General features: G+C 32.8%; 2 protein-coding genes across 2 annotated transcripts in view; both read right to left on the bottom strand.

Moving 5' to 3' along the window:
* Nucleotides 1-835: 835 nt before the first annotated feature.
* On the bottom strand, nucleotides 836-8,350 carry LOC133202525 (uncharacterized). Its single transcript, XM_061338363.1, has 4 exons — nucleotides 8,329-8,350; nucleotides 4,110-4,252; nucleotides 1,577-1,705; nucleotides 836-1,105 (listed from the first exon to the last, which is right to left on the bottom strand). Exons 1-4 carry the CDS (start codon nucleotides 8,348-8,350, stop codon nucleotides 935-937), a joined length of 465 nt encoding a protein of 154 aa, XP_061194347.1. The 3' UTR covers nucleotides 836-934.
* A 1,359-nt stretch (nucleotides 8,351-9,709) lies between these two features.
* Nucleotides 9,710-18,888, bottom strand: part of LOC133202701 (cytosolic purine 5'-nucleotidase-like) — a 64,286-nt gene continuing 55,107 nt past the window's right edge. Inside the window, exons 9-19 of the mRNA XM_061338559.1 lie at nucleotides 18,015-18,111; nucleotides 17,753-17,832; nucleotides 17,473-17,533; nucleotides 17,219-17,251; nucleotides 16,602-16,694; nucleotides 16,424-16,490; nucleotides 15,202-15,424; nucleotides 14,774-14,834; nucleotides 14,356-14,413; nucleotides 14,038-14,156; nucleotides 9,710-12,418 (exon numbers count right to left, since the gene is read on the bottom strand). Coding sequence (XP_061194543.1) covers nucleotides 12,185-12,418; nucleotides 14,038-14,156; nucleotides 14,356-14,413; nucleotides 14,774-14,834; nucleotides 15,202-15,424; nucleotides 16,424-16,490; nucleotides 16,602-16,694; nucleotides 17,219-17,251; nucleotides 17,473-17,533; nucleotides 17,753-17,832; nucleotides 18,015-18,111 — 1,126 coding nt within the window. The 3' untranslated portion in view covers nucleotides 9,710-12,184. The remainder of the gene's footprint in view (nucleotides 12,419-14,037; nucleotides 14,157-14,355; nucleotides 14,414-14,773; nucleotides 14,835-15,201; nucleotides 15,425-16,423; nucleotides 16,491-16,601; nucleotides 16,695-17,218; nucleotides 17,252-17,472; nucleotides 17,534-17,752; nucleotides 17,833-18,014; nucleotides 18,112-18,888) is intronic.

The following is an 18,888-nucleotide window of genomic DNA, read 5'->3' as shown; positions in this document are numbered from 1 at the left end:
TACTAAGGAATTAAAGCATGTAGGGCATAGCAAGGATCTTAAATGGTTTTTATGCCAATTCAATTTCGTAAAATTATCGCACAAAAAGATTGGAAGCCACTCGTTTTACACAGTTGTGTTACTGGTGTGTTACTATGTCTTTTATAAATATAGGTAATATCAAAGTGGAATTCAAACTCCCGATTCGTGTTCAGTGCCCAATTATGAATAGGTTTATTGTTTGCCAAATTCACCCATGTTCTTTGCCACCGAAATAAAATTGGCAATTCTTCAATATATTGAAGAATTATTTTTTCCATTTCACAGGCATGTAAGCAATATAACGAAAACAATGAAATTCTTTTATTTATTTATTTATTTATTTTTTTATAAATGGATGGTTGACTTGCTATTCGTGAATCAATTAGATTAATAAGATGACAAGATGACTGAAGTATTAAAAAAAAAAATGAAAATTAAGATTTTTATTGTTCGTATTTTTTCTCTCTCAAAAGACTGAATTTATAAAAATGAATGATCACATTGAACAGGCCCATATAGGGAGCAATATAGGGTCAAAGCTTGATGGAAAGTTTGACAAACAAGAAATAAAAGAATAAATCAATTAATAAATATATATTTATTTTTTAAAAAGTAATAAAAAAGTTCACCAGACGATATCTTTGAAGGACACAATCGTATATTACCATTTTTCTTTATTGTACAGTACATAGTTACAAAATTACTGAAAAAGCACCACTGTAAATTAACTTTGTTTTCTAATGTAAGTATATATACTGGCAAAAATTTGGGGCACAGCCCCCCCCCCCCCCCGCCTCCCCAATCTCCCGGGTCCTATGGGCCTAATTGAATTATTCTTTAACGTTTTTGGAATTTCTTAGAAGAGTTGGAGGGTATTCCTGGATTATTTTCCAGATTTTTAAGTTTTTAACTTTCAATAGCCATCATTGAAAGAAGTAGCCACACTCCACACCCATATGTATAGGGCTATGATAATGGAAATCAGCACGGTCCCCAACACTATGGAAGTAATGGTTAGACCTCTTGCCCAGGCGTTGCTGGTTCTCCCTCCCTCTAGGTCACCAGCTAAAAACTGGCTTCTGGCCTGTTGTATGAAAAAATAAGAAATAAAGACTTTTTTCAATTTTTTCACAGTGGTTTGATTGTGGTTTAAAAGTTATGCAAAAGCAAGGCTCAAAATGATAGTGATCGAAAATGCTATACACATGCATAATCTCTTTAAGTTCTTTTTAATATCTTGGGGCCCGTTTTACAAAAGAACTTACAACTAAGACCAAAATTTAATTCTGCTTTTAACTTTTTAATTTACATTATATTAAAATGGTTTTAATCTTTTAACAAGGAATGTAGTAAGATATTTTTACGCTAGCAATTTTAAAGAGAATCATCAATTTTGCAAAATTTTACAATCAACTTAAGTTTTTGGTCTTTGACGTAAGTTCTTTGTAAAACGGGCCCTTGGATTTCAGAAGTTTCAGCAAGGGCTTTTTAACAAAGTTAAAATGCATTCTACAAGTTTCGTAGAAAACAAAGTACATGTATCATACAGACTTACATTAACAGCAGCTATAATGGCGCAGATCCCGGTAGGTAGGAAGCAGAAAAGTGTAGCAAGAATGGCGGGAACTGTCCAGTCCCTTTCCGTGTTAACAGGAATGACAACTGTTGGTTGTATTCCAGCTGTCTGTAATTTATACGAATTATATGATTTAACAGAAAGGCCACAGTAAATTAATTCTTTGTTTTGCGTCACCGGGAGGGTAGGTTTTTAGAAAAATCTGGTAAAAACAACAACAACAACACAAGTTCGTCAAATTTTCAACAATTTTCTCGTTTGTTTGTTTGTTTGTTTGTTTTTTTTTTTTTTTTTTTAATTGGAATCCATACAATTTTAAGGCTTCAGTGGCCCTTTTCACAAAAATTCTTACAATAAAGATAAAAATTTGACACCTCTGTAATTTTTTGAGTAAGAAAGATATTATTTTTTTCTAAAATATTATTTAATCTATAGTCTAATGCAATAGAAATATTAGATTTTTGGTGACCTACTACAGCTGAGATACTTGTTATAGACTGGGAAAATTTTTGTCTTAGTCGTAAGATTTTTTGTGAAAAGGGTCGCAGTTGTCTTAGTCTTTATGAGAAAAATAACAATTATTAAAAAAAAATTTCAAGTGAGAAAGCAAAATTCAAAAGAAATTCAAGCGTGTTGAATCCCATTTATATTATTGTTTGACACAATGTAAGTACTTGAAAATAAAAGAATATAACTTATAACAGCTTTCGTATCCATTTATCTTGCTTGTTACTTAATATGTCTTTTTTAATTTTTTATTTTAATTTTTTTTTTTTGGGGGGGGGGGGTCGTATCGGAGGGTCATTTTTAAAGAATTAAGGGAAGTAAAACAAAGATACTAAATACAATGGTCTGAATCCTAAAGTCACTTTCTCTCTCTTTTTAGGGCTTTAGAGCCATTTGTGGGTGCCCTTTAGTAATCTACATGTACTTGTCTTTCCGTTTACTTTTTTTTTTCATATCCCCTGCCAGCAGTTTATGGGGGTATGCATACCTGAATATATTCAGGAATCTATTCACCTTGTTTGTCTGTCAAGTTATTCAGTAAAATGAAAGAGCTCGCTCACAGTACCTCTACTTTTTAACAACTTTTTTCTTTGTCCTAAATATTAATGGGCGACCAAGGCGAGCAAAATGCTTATTGTTCGACAATTAAGAAAGTGAACAATTAAAGAATTCCTCACAGAAAAGTGTTATTTGTCGTAATTTCCTTCCTTTCAATTATAAGAACTTAACTTTAAATAATGAATTCAAAAAATGAACATGACTTTTATACACTTGAAACTATAGGCATTTTGCATGCATTGTTTGCCCATTTCCTTTAAATTATTTTTTTTTTTCAACAGGTGGTCAGACATGTTTTGATTTCAAGGTTGATTGTGTTTGTCATACATGGCTGGGGTTTTGGAGTAAAATCTTAACTTTAAGAATAAAACCGCAAAGAGAAATTCCCAGTACAATTTTGTAGAAAAGGATGATATATACCTTGTGTGCTACAGAAGATCCTGAGACTAATATGTTACATTCAGATTGAATAACTGAGCCTAATGTGTAACATTCAGATTGAATAACTGAGCCTAATGTGTTACATTCAGATTGAATAACTGAGCCTAATGTGTTACATTCAGATTGAATAACTGAGCCTAATGTGTTACATTTAGATTGAATAACACTTCTGTCTGCAAGTGCTTTTTTTAAATATATAGTTCAGGACAGTAGACTCTGCATTCCTTTAAGGCTGTCAAGGCTGACATTTATCAAAATTCATTTTGGTTGAAATACTTTTAAATTTCACATCTTTCTTCCTTTATTTTATTTTTTTGATAATCAAATGATCACATTTTTTATTCCTTTAACCCCACTCTTTATCCCTCTGCGGGGCCCTTGCGGACTGGTCAGTTTTTCTAATTCCTCTGGCATAGTCATTGCTTCCCCAAGGCCAATTAGATGTAAATTGTTGCCAAGTGATAGATTCCTGTGTCCACAAAACTTGACAAATATCTGCCTCTTGCGAAGAAAAAGAGTGGAGAGAATGCAAGCAATATTGGATCATCGGGGCGGATCTAGATTTTTTTCAAAAGGGGGGGGGGTGTTGCAGAGGGAATGAGAGTTGTTATAATGTACGTTTACACAGTTAAACGACAACTTAATATGAATGCTATCAATAAATAAGAACATTGTTATCATTAAGAAACTGATTAGATAATGTAAATCTCAACTTTTATTTCAGATCTGAATTAGTTTATGGTGTTTACTTAAAACTGGAAAAGCATTGATTCACGAAAAAGTATTTGGTAAAACACTTTTTCCGGAACAATAAAACACAGTTCAAATATTTTGGACTCTCTTCTCTCTCTCTTATTTTATTTTTTAGCGAATCCAAAGCGGGGTTGCAACCCCCGTAACCCCCTTTAGATCCGCCACTGGATCATGTGGATTCCTCATAATACTATGAATATTAATATAATACCGGTATTTATCCATATCTGTTACATTTTATAAGTAAACATACCACTACGGTGACATTCGATGAACTATGATGCATTGGTTGAGAATATTGGGGTGCGTACTGCTGACCATACTGAGATGGGGGGACCTGGCCATACTGAGACGGGGGGACCTGGCCGTACTGAGGTGGATACTGCTGCTGTTTAACTGAAAAGAAAAAAATTATCTGTTCTATCTTGCAGGTTGACGTTAGCAAGAACATGATCTATAAACAACTGTTTTAATTGAAAATTGTGCTTTAGTGTCCAAAATGATGCAATTTTTTGACATTGTATTTTAGTGTTCTTCAAAACCTTTTGATTTAAAGGTTATAATCTCCGGCTTAAAAGGCATTAGGCATAGAATAGAGAGAGAGAGAGAGAGAGATAAATCCAAGACAAACCACAGTGGTCGGTGATAAATATGAAAAATATTCAAACATATAAAAATACAGAGAACTATTAAGGCAAGTATTTTGTGTGCTTTATATTCATGTTATCATATTCTCGTGACGCACCTGGTCCTGATGTCGTACACTGATGCAATATTACGTACGTGTACACTGTATTTTAAGACCTACATATTTGGTTATCTGCAGATGACATCATCATGTGATGGGTAAACAAGATACTTTGAATAATGAATGCATGTTTTCAGATGGAGTAGTTCTTTAAGGTTCCGCTATAGGTATTTTTTTGGTTTATAGAGACCCTGTTAACAGTGGCCAAATTTTGGTAATGTTCCTATATGTTGTGGCCTGAGAGTTACATCCCAGCAAACTATTCAGTGTTATGAAGTTGACAAAAAATATTTGATTTAACAGTTTTCTATGTTATAGATATTTTAAGTACAAAATAACAAATTAATATGTACATGTACTTTGCAATAACGAATTTCTTTCGAAAAAAATCTATCTTTATTATCCACGAATATATATTCAGAGGCTAAATGATATTCATATTCTCTCATACCTGTATATGTTTATGAACTGCATGCAAACTATCAATCAAACTTCTTGTAATTCGGCTGTTTTGATAAAACAGACAATAATCTCTATATCCCTGAGTTAGTCAAGATAGTGCCTTTTATATGAAGTTTGAATGTTACACACAAAAATACCTTTAGTGGAACCTTAATCAAACATTTACACAGTTCATAGATTAAGGCTCTCCACCCCCTTCGTGCTGTTTTTTTTTTTTTACTGATAAATCCGAGACTATCATTTCAACCTGAAAAGCTTGATAGTTCACTTACTAGTTTCAACCACTTTCGGTTTATTGGATTTATCAGATTTATCACATTTCTAAAATATACTAATATACATTTTGTTTATACTCAAATTTTAATTGACAAAGGGTGAAAGATTACAAAAATACATAAATAATTCAATCAATTGTAGAATTATTTCGTAGAAAAGTGGATTTGGTTAAAAGTTCACACTTTTCGAACGAAGTTAATCGATTAATTTAAGCATCTTTGATCTGTGTTATTTTCAATTTTAATATACATTGTACAGTTTTCATATATTAAAGTAAAATGCATGGACATTATATGGAATGGAACTCCTCTTCTATTTTGTTATGTGCACATAGCAAACAGATTCCCTGGAATCTTAAAAGCATTCCTGTGACGACCCATTACTATACTCAACCTATGACTAGAAACTCTAAACTTATTTGTTTCTTTAGGCCTATTTGAAATTAGTTCATTTTGTCGATTATGACTACAAATTATATGTATATACAACGTTTTGAAAGAGCCATCCTTTCGAAGACAGTGCTTTCAGAAAAAAATGTTTTACATTTTTGCACATAAAACATATGATCCTTTTTTATGATCGTGTTATTATTAATTTCATTTAAAAGAAAGAGACAGTCTTCCTAAGCCACAATACATTAAATTAAATGCTGACTTTTATCTCAGATCTTATCTTTTCAACAAAAATTAATATGAACCTTTTCTATGTTTCCAGCTTTAAATCATCCCCAAATTTCTTAAGCATGTAATGTGAAGATAACCAACAGCGATCATGCTCAAAAGTCCAATTCAACAGTAAAAATTGTGAGCGGAACAAGCACGGTCCTCTGAAAACAAATGAACTGAGATCTGGTGTTATGAAGGTGTGAGCATCACCTGTCGACCGGTCACATCCGGCATGTGCTTAATTCTTGTCGTGATCGTGTAATCGGAAAAAACCCTAGACAATTCAGTGTGAAAATAAGGGCCTAACAATTTTTTTAAAAAGTGTGAGTCACTGTTCGGCCTAACGATGGATTGTATTTGCAAACAAGGTCATTGTATCGACCATAGAATTTACGAAATGTTGGCTTTAAACGAGATTGTTGATATCCTTGTACTATCAACTTATTTCTCAGTAACCTGTCTCCGTTTAGAAATTGATCGAATGTAGAACATACTCTTGTGTATCAGCTCAACTGGGAAACATAAACCCCATATACAGGTGATAATGGTGTTTTTTGTCAATTCTTCCTCTGAATGAGTTTTTTCCGTTTGATTTTCAACTGATTAAACTTAAACATATAGCAGAACGATCGTTTCTCAGCAAAATGACGATCAACTTTTTTCATATACACAACATATTTACAATATGGGAAGATAATATCAAAACATATGCTAAATGCTTAAACATAGTTCGAATTGTGTCCCTGAAAATCAGAGGTGAACTACATAAATAAGGGGAGTTGACGATAGAAAAGTTGAAACCATCACGTTTAATAATCAAAAAGTTAAGTTGTTAGTCTGCCATCAATATCTTTTTTCTAGTAAAACCGAAAATAAATGATATGACACAAATATGAAACAGATGTGTCATATAAAAGTACACTAGTTACATAGGTAACTGTATTTCTACTTTAAAGGAATGAGATTTTTTTTTTAGACTAGAACATATTAAAATTAAACTTTTCTATGCTGACTTTATAACAGTATCCAGTTGTGCGTTTGGGGGATTGAATGCCCCGTATGCAATTTACATTAAATAAATCCAGCTGACTTCCTCTTTCATTTAAAATACAGTGACACAAGGGCATGGAAACAGAAAACACCAGTTTCATCACAGATTAATAAAGAAGAAGATTTTACAAACATGAAAAATATCAAGCTACAAAAATACAGAAGAAAACAATATACGTACAAGCTGAATTGTCCATATCGTGTTTGTAATAACTGGAGATAACACGTCACGTGAAGACTTTGATATGAAAATATTTGTATTGGCTAAGGTTTTATCTTTCCAACCATATTTTATCGATGTATCATTTAGAAAAAAAAAAAATGTTGCAAAATATGGGTATATGATTAAATTAAGATAACCTAAATACCTTAAATGAGCCATAATTTGGAATAAATATTTAAAACCAGTTGAAAGTTAGTCATGAAAAAAATTTGTCGATGTTGATTTTTTTCCTCTTCATAATTAGGATGAAGATATTCCAGTTTAATGCTTGCCTGCTTGGTAACGACTGTATGGTCCAAGTAGGATCATGCAGTGTTAACCGACCCAAAATGATTAATAAGTCAATCTTCAAAAGGAAAGAGCAGATAGTATTTGTATATGTAATTTGTTTTTTTTTTAAATAATGTCAACAATATTGGGTCACACAGCAATCCCTTCATAATGGATCCAACCAAATATGATGTCAATCTTTTGATTTTGCTTAAATGAAATGTTAAGTTTTTTTTCCCTGATTTTTATTACTGTAACTCCGGACCGAAAGTGATTTTTTTTCTCAGTATACTGAACTTTGTAATGAAGGATCAGTGCATGGAAGCTCATACTTAGTACAAAGATTGTTTATGTCTTGACGGTGTGTCATGACTTTGATGCAAGGTCATTCTGGTAATTTCAAGGTCACTATCAGAAACTGTCCCTGTTTTAATATGTAGAAACATGAAGTTCATACTTCATACACAGATTGCTTATGACCTGAAGGTAGTTGTGTCTGGACCTTGAATCAGGGTCATTTGATCAAGTTCAAGGTCATTTTTAGAAAAAATGTCGAATTCCTGTCCAGACAATATCTTGTAATCGAGAACATTAGAGGTTTATACCTTTAAAAACTTTACTAAATTTGTTAGCATTGTTGGTTAGTGGAGTAAAACTATTTTCTATCTATGGAGAATTTTTTCAGGAAAAATCAATTATTCACAAAATCTGCCAGCCCCTCCCCTCAGAATCAAATGGTTGTCCCCATAGAGTCTGGAGCTAAGAAGAGACAACTCACTCTGTTTAGCAGATATCGGCATTATAGAATTGATAGGAAGCGACCCCTTTAACATGTGGTGATGTAAAAGTTTTTCGGCCATATTGGGAAAGCCGAAGACGTAACAGCTACCAAACAGTACCACGCTCATTGATTCTGCCAATCTCTTAAAATTATTGCATTTTTCAAATCAATATTGAAATTGCAGCGAACGACAAATTGTTTTAAGCACATTCCTTATGCGCTAGCTCTCCTATCTTTAAATTTTGAAAGGTTGAAAGCTGTTCCGTTCGAATGGCGGACGTCGCCTTTTGGAGTTTTCAGACACAAAATTTTCATTCGGTTGAAGTTCACACATTTGTCTTGGTGGATCAAATTTTAAGAAATGCTTATTTCCAGACAGCTCATATATATATTGCCCACACTCCCCCCAAAAAGGGCATTTAATAGCGAATATTATATAAAAAAGGAATTTGTATGTGGATACACTAAGATAATTTATTACATTTTGCGTTATTTACATTCTGCGTCCAGATCCCAAAATGTTATAACGCAATGTGTAAAAACTATTGCATCGGGATCAACGAAAAACATAACGTCACAATACATTATCTTGGGGATCGAATTTTAGGAAATGTTCATTGATTGAAAGCGCATTTATTTCCCAAACTCAGTTAAAGAAAAAAGCAATCCCTATGTGGACTTAAATAGCTTTTATTACATTATACGGTAGATCATGATATAGGTATACTATTTTCTGCTTCCTTTACTTTTTACAGTATGTAAATTTAATAAAACAAAATGTAATAATACCAGTCTATTACATTTTGCGTCGTTATTTTGTGTTGATGAAGAAGCAGAATTTTATAACGCAAAATAATATAAATCGTGTGTATTGTCACATAGTAATGACTGTGATTTGTTATTTTGACGGGAAGTATAATTTACGCAATATTTATGATGAATCTAGGTCTATGACCAAAAGTGATTATACCATTTTGCGCTGATACGTTCTACGTTTATCACGACGCAAAATGTAATAATTCCAGATTTTTTTTCACTTTGCATTATCACATTTTGCGTTGTTTGGATGCCAGAGGTCTCCGTTTCAACTGCAAGCGGAGGTACAAACCTAGCTAGGAAAACATCTAAAAGTCATCCTTAATCCGAATCTCTCAAACATATCATACAGGTCTCATGCAGCATCCGGATTACTCATTAATCTGAACACCCACAGATTCATCATATACAAAATGGTTAAACTAAGGTAAGACTGAAGTGTACTGCATATAATTCGCAAAGAATTGACTTTGATTCCTTCCTCGTTACTTCTTACATGCATCCTCATCCTGCACGCAATTTGTTGTTGCATGATTTAAATAATGAAAAAAAAAAGGCTTAATTTATAAGTTAAATATTTGTTTTATTGGCAAAGTTAAAGCGTTCAAATGAATAATTAATCAAAAAACAGTGTAGTTAAATCCTCTATGTGAATAATAAAATAGATGTTAAAATATTTTATTGCACTAATAATCAAAGAAATGAATGCCATGCACCGGTAGTTACCTCTGATTGTTTTAATAACCAAAACTTCCAAGACAAAATAAATATCATCAAACACAGGATTTAATAATAAATAAACTAGTTTATAGCAATGCCATAAAATTTTTTGATAAATTGCATTGGTGCTCATTCATTTCTGGCCTTGACACCATAAACTGAGAACAAACTTATGTCAAAATTTTGATTTTGAATATCTTGAGTTTTATTTAACATATGTGCTTTAAAATTGGCAGTTTTGTAAAGTATTCTAATTTAAACATATGATGAAAATTTTGTTTCGTTATGAAAATTATTTCAAAAGTTATATTGATTCGAAATTTTGACTTAAGTCTGTTCTCAGTTTATGGTCTTGGGGCCTGATCATAGTATCAGCTTATACTTCCCTATGAACCACAAATTAAATTTTCTAATTCTTCAACACGTTCATGCGTAGTTCTCACCTCATAACAACATTTCACATCATACATTTACACAGAGGTGTTTTTTACAGAGATTCTTCCATGAAGTAATATACCTACTATGTGAGGCTCACATACTACTAAATAAAACAAATTACCATTATCTTTAAGCACAGGAAATAACAGAGGCAAATAATTCATAAATTCTAAAAAAAAAATAAAAAAATAAAAAGAAAGAAAAAAACTAACAATGGATAAGAAGATGTCTCATGCCAGTAGATATGCGAGATTTTCTAACTACGGAATGACAAAGGGTAAAGTCTTAAATAAATAATAACAAAAAATAAAGCTAGTAATCATTTAACTGAGATGCTATTTAGAGCTCTGTAATATAAACTCTGAATGTAAAACATCTTTTTAAAAAAATATAAGCAAGTTATTATGGCAAATTCTTTCAACAGTTACATTTAATACATGTATATACCCGCAGAAACTATCAGTCACACTGCTCCTACATATGATATAGGATTCTAGTGTAGTCTACAACAGCATATATATCTATTTTGATCATATCCTGCAAAAGTAACTAGAATACTGCCCACATGTACATTTTATCCCAATAACTACTTATCATGTGGAGAACTACATATGGTTAATACATATTTAAAGTAGCAATGTAAGCAATACATTTACACATACTAGCTAGTTTGAAGCAGATTTCAAACAACTGAGTACCTGTATTTGGTTATCCACTACCCTATCTTATTGATACATTGTTTAGTTAGACACATATTAATAAGTTTATTGTAAGAGATTACTGGGCATGGTGTAGTGGATCTTTCCGAATAGCCGCAGAACTGTAGCTCTCTGGGACAGAAAATTCAAACAGACAACCATATGGTTTCATATGATCTGATATGTCTGTCCAATTTTCTATCCCAGAGCTACAGTTCTGCAGCTATGTTTCGAGAACAGTGTCATGTGATGCAGTATTGTATACAGACAGTCTGAGGAAGGGAGGGTCATTCTACCATTCATTAAAAACAAAACATGAGTAGTGCAAATACTGCACAGTTCGACAGGAGACAATTATTTTCTAGAAGTTTACAGTCAATAAAAGGTTAACAATGTAAAAACATTTTTGGATAATGTGTGTATGGTGCATTTGATGCATGAGTATAAATAAAATGCTTTAACAATATATACTCTCCATTGTTCTAATACAATTTTTGTTGTATTTGAAAAAAAAAAAGTGGTAGGGAAAATATAAATTTATATTTTTCATACTACACAGATGTCCATTTAATAAAGTTGAGTAAAAATAGACTTATGTCTCAGGTACATAGCAGCTGAAATATAATCAGCAGAATTTAAGTTACTACAAATGCAGTGATACATTTTAGACAGATGTTTCTACCTACATCAGATCAGTCTTGCTTATGTTAAACATATCACAGTTACTCATCAACAGATAACAAAAACACAGACCCAATGACAAACAAGCTAAAAGCAGCAGATATAAGTAATGGCTTAAACAACGTTTATGGTCTGTACAAAAAAATAAATAAAGGTTCAACAAGCATGTGTACCAATACGGTAACTTTCATTAATTACTTGCAAAATTTATTTAAGCAGACGAGCTGAGGTTTTGTTATATGCAACTGAGGTAGACATTATTTTGTTCATACTGGAGTAACCGACTTCTACTGTTTAAATAATAATAAACTGTGGTATAAATATATTTAAGTAACCAGCAGATGCACAGGTAGGGATTTACAATAAAAAGGCTTCAGATCATAAAGAAAAAAAGAATGCCTTAGAAAAATCAAAATGCTGCAAAAATATCTTCATGCTAAAAAAAAAAGTTCAAAATACTAAAAGCAATGTCATGTGTCGTGACCTATGACCTCTGACTTCTACTTGGAACCTGATGATTCTGTCTCCGTATTTTCAGGACTATCATCCTCTGTTAACTGTGTGAACTGATGAGGTGTTGGTGCAAACAAATTAGGGACAATGCTGTGTGTCCGTTCCAGGCGCTTTCTCCGTTCCTCTTGAGAATTCTCTCTGATATCACGAGTGCGTAAAGCCAAACCGCTGGTTTCCATCTGCAATATGTCTTCATGGTCCACTGTTGACTCATGGGCCATCTTTCAAAAGAATTTCATTATAATGTAGGCAATTTCAATAAAATTCAACAATTTAGCTAGTACATTTAAAAGTTAACAAGAATGGAATGAAGTATACCGTAAGCTACTTTCAGTCATGGTCCTTAGCCAAGGGGTTTTGGTCTAATCTGCTTTCCATTTCTGCTTTGTGGGGCACAGAGCAGACCAAAAACTCTTTGATGTTTGAAGCCTATGTTTCATTATCTTCACCTTTTTCATTGAAACTTGAAAACATAGGTAATCAGATATTACAGAGCTCACCTCAACGAATGTTGTCTTTAAGTAAGGCAAAGTCCCACACTAAACTAATAATCTAGAAGTGTGCATCCCTAGATGTAACATTTATGCAATTTTGGTCCGATAGGGCTTGCAGTTACTTGGGAATAGACTTATCTGAAAACTTAAAACTAGTCACTCATCCAGAAAATGCAAGTCAAATCCAGCATCCGAAGCAAGTTTTGAGATTGTTCGTCCCTTGATGCATCATCCATGCAAGTTTGGTTCAGATAGGCCTTATAGTTACTTGGAAATGAGATCTGCTCCAAAAACTTTAACCTGGTTACTCATCCAGAAAATGTAGGTCAGATCCAGCATCTGAAGCAAGTCCAGTAGTGTGAATCCTTAGATGTATCATCCATGCAAGTTTGGTAAATATAGGGTTTATAGTTACTTGGAAATGACATCTGCTCGAGAAACTATAACCTGGTCACTATCCGGAAAATGTAAGTCAAATCCAGCATCCGAAGCAAGTCCAGAAGTGTGCATCCTTAGATGTATCATCCATGCAAGTTTAGTCAATATAGGGCTTATAGTTACTTGGAAATGACATCTGCTCCAAAAACTTTAACCTGGTTACTCATCCGGAAAATATAGGTCAGATCCAGCATCTGAAGCAAGTCCAGTAGTGTACATCCTTAGATGTATCATCCATGCAAGTTTGGTCAATATAGGGTTTAAAGATACTTGGAAATGACATCTGTTCCAGAAACTTTAACCTGGTGACTCATCCATAAAATATAGGTCAGATTCAGCATCCGAAGCAAGTCCAGTAGTGTGCATCCTTAGATGTATCATCCATGCAAGTTTAGTCAATATAGGGCTTATAGTTACTTGGAAATGAGATCTACTCCAAAAACTTTAACCTAGTCACTCATCCGGAAAATGTAAGTCAGATCCAGCATCCGAAGCAAGTCCAGTAGTGTGCATCCTTAGATGTATCATCCATGCAAGTTTGGTCAATATAGGGCTTATAGTTACTTGGAAATGAGACCTGCTCCAAAAACTTTAACCTGCTCCAAAAACATTAACCTGGTCATTCTTTAGCTGAAATTGCAGCATCTGAAACCTTGACTGGTACAATAAAACACACTAGAAGCATCCTCCATGCATCTCTGACTAATATAGGCCATAGAAGTACTTGAAAAGAAAACTGCTCCAAAAACCTTAACCTGGGACGCGGACATCGAGGGTATTACATAAGCTCCCCCAACTTCGTTGAGGTGAGCTAAAAACTGAAAAAACTTAAGTCATAGACTATATACAAGAAAAGTATTTTAAAATGAAAATGAATCTTATTTCAATGTAATATACAAATTTCATACCAGCATATTTGGAGCCCTAAAGACATAGCAGAAAGGATAATGGAGGAGATTGTCCACAGAGGCCGCATATAGGTCAGCAAATCTCATCAGCTGGCTGGCAAAGAATGTGTGTCTGGAGCCTTTCAACAAAAGAAAAGACAGAACAAATGTAGTTGAAGAAATCATCAAAAAAATTATAGACAATGTACATGACAATAACTTCATCCTTTTTCTAAAACTTACAAAGTTTGGTCAAATCTAAAGAAGGATGGCATACAAAAAGCAGTTTCTGTTGAGAAACATAAGCCTACAAGTGATTTTTTTCAAAAATGTCCTCACCACTTCTGAAGACACTTCCCAGGATTCCATATGCCATGTCCATCTGGTGTGTTGTCTCCTGTTAGGAATGAATCAAACAGAAATCCATCAATAGAAAAAAATATGGATGAACATTCATTTAAGATTTGCCATTTATTTTAGGTTCATTTTGGGTCACTATTTCAAGCATTGTACATGTATATGTTTGTATCTTCAGTTCAGAACATAATTGGATTGTCATGTCACTTTACATGAGTTACAAGATTACAAAATTTCTTTGTAAAATTGTATGGCTGTTGCTTTAAAGTGTTTTAATAGAGATTCCTGACCACCAGTTACCTAGAAATATGAATTCTGCCTTTATAAATTTGAGTAAAAGGATTAATCAGATTGTATGTTCTAAAGCTGTAAAGGGAAATTTCTAAAGCTGTTAACCAACCCTTATTAATCTGTTGATGTTGCTAATGTCTGGTTTGGTTTCACTTTCACTGTCAAGATGTCTGAAAGAAAAAAATCTCTCTTAAAAACCATTCCACTCTTTATTACAAAATTTCCTTCCAATGGTACAAAACATTAAGTACGAGGTTCCATGTACATGTATCTCATCATATTTTGAACGTGGATTTTTTTTTTACATGAAGTAGTGAATCTTCCTATAATATCAATAAAATTAAGGAAATTATATATTGACCTTGTATCCAACTTTCTGCCAAAAAAGGATGAGATAAACTAAATACATGTATACTGACCCTTTCTCTTATCACTTTGCTCTTTTACAGCAAAATGGTGAGTAGATAGTCAAATTATTTTTAACATAATAATTAATTAATTTTTTTTTTTGGGGGGGGGGGGGAACTACTCCCTTACCTGTACATTTCACCAATTTGCATGTCCAAGTCCTCTAGTTGCTCAAATAGGGACTTTTTCTTGGTCCAAACAAGAAGTTCCTGGGCCAGCTCTGGCACTACAAGGAATGTCCGCCAACCTCTTACTTTTTTGGACTTCAAAATGTCACCAAAAATATGGTCGCCAACATACAACACTTCCTGGTCATAAATCTTCATCAGCTCATGAAAGACGCTAATGGAACCTAAAATAACATTTCTCTTTCGAATCTTATTGGATTAACAGGGAAATTTCACACACCTCATTTTATGAACTAGATCGAGATACATATATGTGCAAAGAACATGAATGCCCCACCTTAAAGTATATTTGTATCGGAAGATAAATGAGAAATGCAGTTTGTTTCCTCTGTCTGAGCTGATAATAAACCACGATGAATGAAAGAATATATATTTTTTATTTAAGAAATAAAGTTCTTTTTTTGTGTGGATGTTGCAAGATGACCTCCAAGATCGAGAAATGTACTTTTGAAACAACATTTCGAGGCCAAGGAGGTTATCCTGTATCATTCACAAGAACTTTATTTCTATTCTACTAATAACTTGAAAATATGGCTGATAGTTTCCTCTATAAGAAACGAATTAGGTCACCATGTTGTGATTATAGGCTGTTCAATTTAACACCAGAGGGTTTGCTTTCTTGTGTATCGATCAATTGCATTGGAATGCAAATAATTTGAGCTTTCACTGGATAAAAAATATTTTCTGACCATTTATGAATTTGTAACATATATTTATAAAATTTTATGGTTAAAAAATAGCAAAATCAGATTTCGATTTTATTGCTTTATCAGGAAATTCACAGAGTGTAAATGTGGGAAGGCCCGTGAAACATCCCCCTTAGCTATAGACATTTATCAACTGTTTTAGGCAATACACGATGTTTAGATTGCTGAAGATGACAAAATGATATGGTCTAAATAAGTTTTTTATTTCAGTTTTATATTTATCTCATCTGTACAAGTTTGATATATGTTTCAAATCTGATAATCTTTTGATGACGTTCATGATTTAAATTATTGGAGAATAATGTTGGCAGATTTTCTTTGATCTTGGCAATAACTGTAGAAGAATTTTTCATAAACAGGAAACTGATATATTTTATACAATTGTTACTTTTTATAGTAGTATGGATGGTTTACCCTTTATCTAAAATTAATTTAACTTCTAGTTGTTCCAGTTACCTCCTGAGTAAATCTGTCCTGACTGTATAGGTCCTGTGTGAGCTCCTAGCTTTAAGGCACCAGTCTCCTACAAAAAAAAAAAGCCTGTTAATTAATCTGATTCTGCTGTATCTTACAGGCATGAAGAAACTAAAAGTAATATTTTCTTTTTCTCACAACATAAAAATACTTTACAAACCTTATCAACTTGACGTAGAATTGTTCCCTCCTCAAAAAATAAAGGTTTTTTGGCATCCACAACAATGTAGTCAAAATATGTTGTCCAGTCTCTCTAGAAAACAGGTAAACTTTCAATACATGACTTTTTCATACAATTTTTATGCAGAGGTTGAAATTTTCCTGGAAATTCCACTAGCCCATGGGCAACCAATCAGTAAAAATTTACTAGCCCAAACCTCAAACTAACTAGCCCAAATTTTTTTTCATGCAAAATGAAAACATAACAAGTTAAAGTTTCAAACGCTTTGGTGAAAGAAACAAATTAAAATAATTCTCGGTCAAAAGAAACCAGTCTATAAAGAAAAGAGACAGTGAACTGACGAGAATTTTTTCTGTTCTGCTAGTCCAACTGACTATCGTTACATTTGAATTAGCTAGCCCGAGTCTTAAAATGACTAGCCCTGGGCATTGGGCTACCGTATATTTCAACCCCTGTTATGACATGAACATATCATATATATTCTAAAATTTTGTGCTGTTTAATTTTGTGTACATATACACAATTCCATTTTCCCCTCTCTTTAATAGAGAGGCACACACACACACACTTCAAATCTTACGAGAAAATGTAAATACCTTGTCATCATTCAACATGTATGACATCACTTTCTACAAGAAAAAAAAACCCATATGAAAATCAAATCAAAGTAAAACATTCATTACACTGTAAATCACAGTGAAGAAGAATAGATATTAAAACGATTTCTCAATGAAATATACAACTACATGTATTGATGTCTACAGTTTTTGTGTATTCTTTGACTTTCCAAGTTGTCACTTTTGATGATTAATTACCGGTAAACCTTTAAGTAGATGACACATTAACTTACATTTGTGTACTGATAACCACTATTTGTTGCTAGAAAGACTTTGGATCCATGTGCTCTCATTCTAACACAGAAAAACAAAAACATTTACATCAGATTAGAACTCTGTTTTTACATATATGCACCTTTGGTATGAAAAAAAAAAGTTTGAAAAAATAAAATATGGCCTATAGAAGAGACATACCTATGAGAATTCATTACATATCTGGTACTTATACCATATATGAGAACTCTAGTATATATACATGAGAACTGGTCACATTAGCTGATAGTCAAAGCATACCTGTCCAAAAGCACTGGAAGCCTTTCATCTTTTATAACATACTTCTCTAAATTCTTCACAGTTTCACCTTTTAATGGCCCCTGCATGTACATTGTATATACCGGTAATTAATATTGCTGGAATACACCAACATAAAAATATACTGACATAAATGAATATCAAGTTCTTTTGTTAAAACCATGTTTTAAGAATCATTTAAAAAATGTGCAATTTAAATTCTGAAACAGAGTGAGTTATCTTTCTTTTCCTTGTCCATACGTACATTTTTATCATGAACAATGCCAACGGCAGACATTACGTCTTGGTAAATTGAGTGCCATGTCATTGTTATATCCCCTGTCCTGACTCCGTTGTCCATACTACAAAAAAAATTGTCAAATTGACAACTAATGATCTTTTCCTTTCTATTTTTGTAAATAAATTAAGTACTACATGTACCTTTGTCGAGAATAAGATATTTTGTGAAATACATACTTGCATGAAATTCAAATCAAATATTATTTTCACTTTTCCATACATTGACAAGGCTTAGAGACAACCTGATGGTATTATAAAAAGCAACTTGTTTTCTTTTCTCTCTGTTTCATATAGTTCTGCATCATTTTTACTGCATGGCAAATAACGGCATAGCAAACAAGCTATTAGTAATAGCTCAGAAAATTGTATTCATATTTTTCATTTTATTACTGCATGTTCACTTCACACTACATTGCAGGAACAAATTTTAATCCACAGCATTTTGTCTCTCAAAGATTAATGACATACAGGTATTTTTTCAAATTCAAATTTCAAATTTGATGCACTTTAAAAAAAGTAATTGAGTTGTTGAAACATTCTTATCTGCAAGACTCTTCAAAATTTCAAATTATTTGGTTTTAACTTCATTTTTGACATTTAAATCCTCCTAGCATCTCTGTTTATGTAAACCACGAACAATTAATCAAACTGACATCATGGAGGAAAGGTGACTTTCAGAGCAAATGACTGCACACACACTTGACCTCCAGTCTCTAATGTAGCAAAATGTTCAGTATGATGCAATTCATGAGGAATGAATTTATATACAATTTATATAAGCATAAGGTAGGCTAGCATTAGGAGATTACTAATTAACCTGAAAATTCAAACACCTGCAC

This window comes from Saccostrea echinata, unplaced genomic scaffold (assembly GCF_033153115.1).
Source record: "Saccostrea echinata isolate AGI-Se365-2 ecotype Australia unplaced genomic scaffold, CSIRO_AGI_Sech_v1 ptg000047l, whole genome shotgun sequence".
Lineage (NCBI taxonomy): Eukaryota > Metazoa > Mollusca > Bivalvia > Ostreida > Ostreidae > Saccostrea > Saccostrea echinata.
This window is presented reverse-complemented; position numbering and strand designations above follow the sequence as displayed.

Excerpts from the sequence above, each read along its gene's own strand:
- LOC133202525 (XM_061338363.1), bottom strand. The coding sequence starts at position 8,350 with ATGCCGATATCTGCTAAACAGA. Across the intron at positions 4,253-8,328 it reads GCCGATATCTGCTAAACAGA|TTAAACAGCAGCAGTATCCA; the intron begins GTGAGTTGTCTC and ends TTTTCTTTTCAG. Across the intron at positions 1,706-4,109 it reads CATCGAATGTCACCGTAGTG|ACAGCTGGAATACAACCAAC; the intron begins GTATGTTTACTT and ends TATAAATTACAG.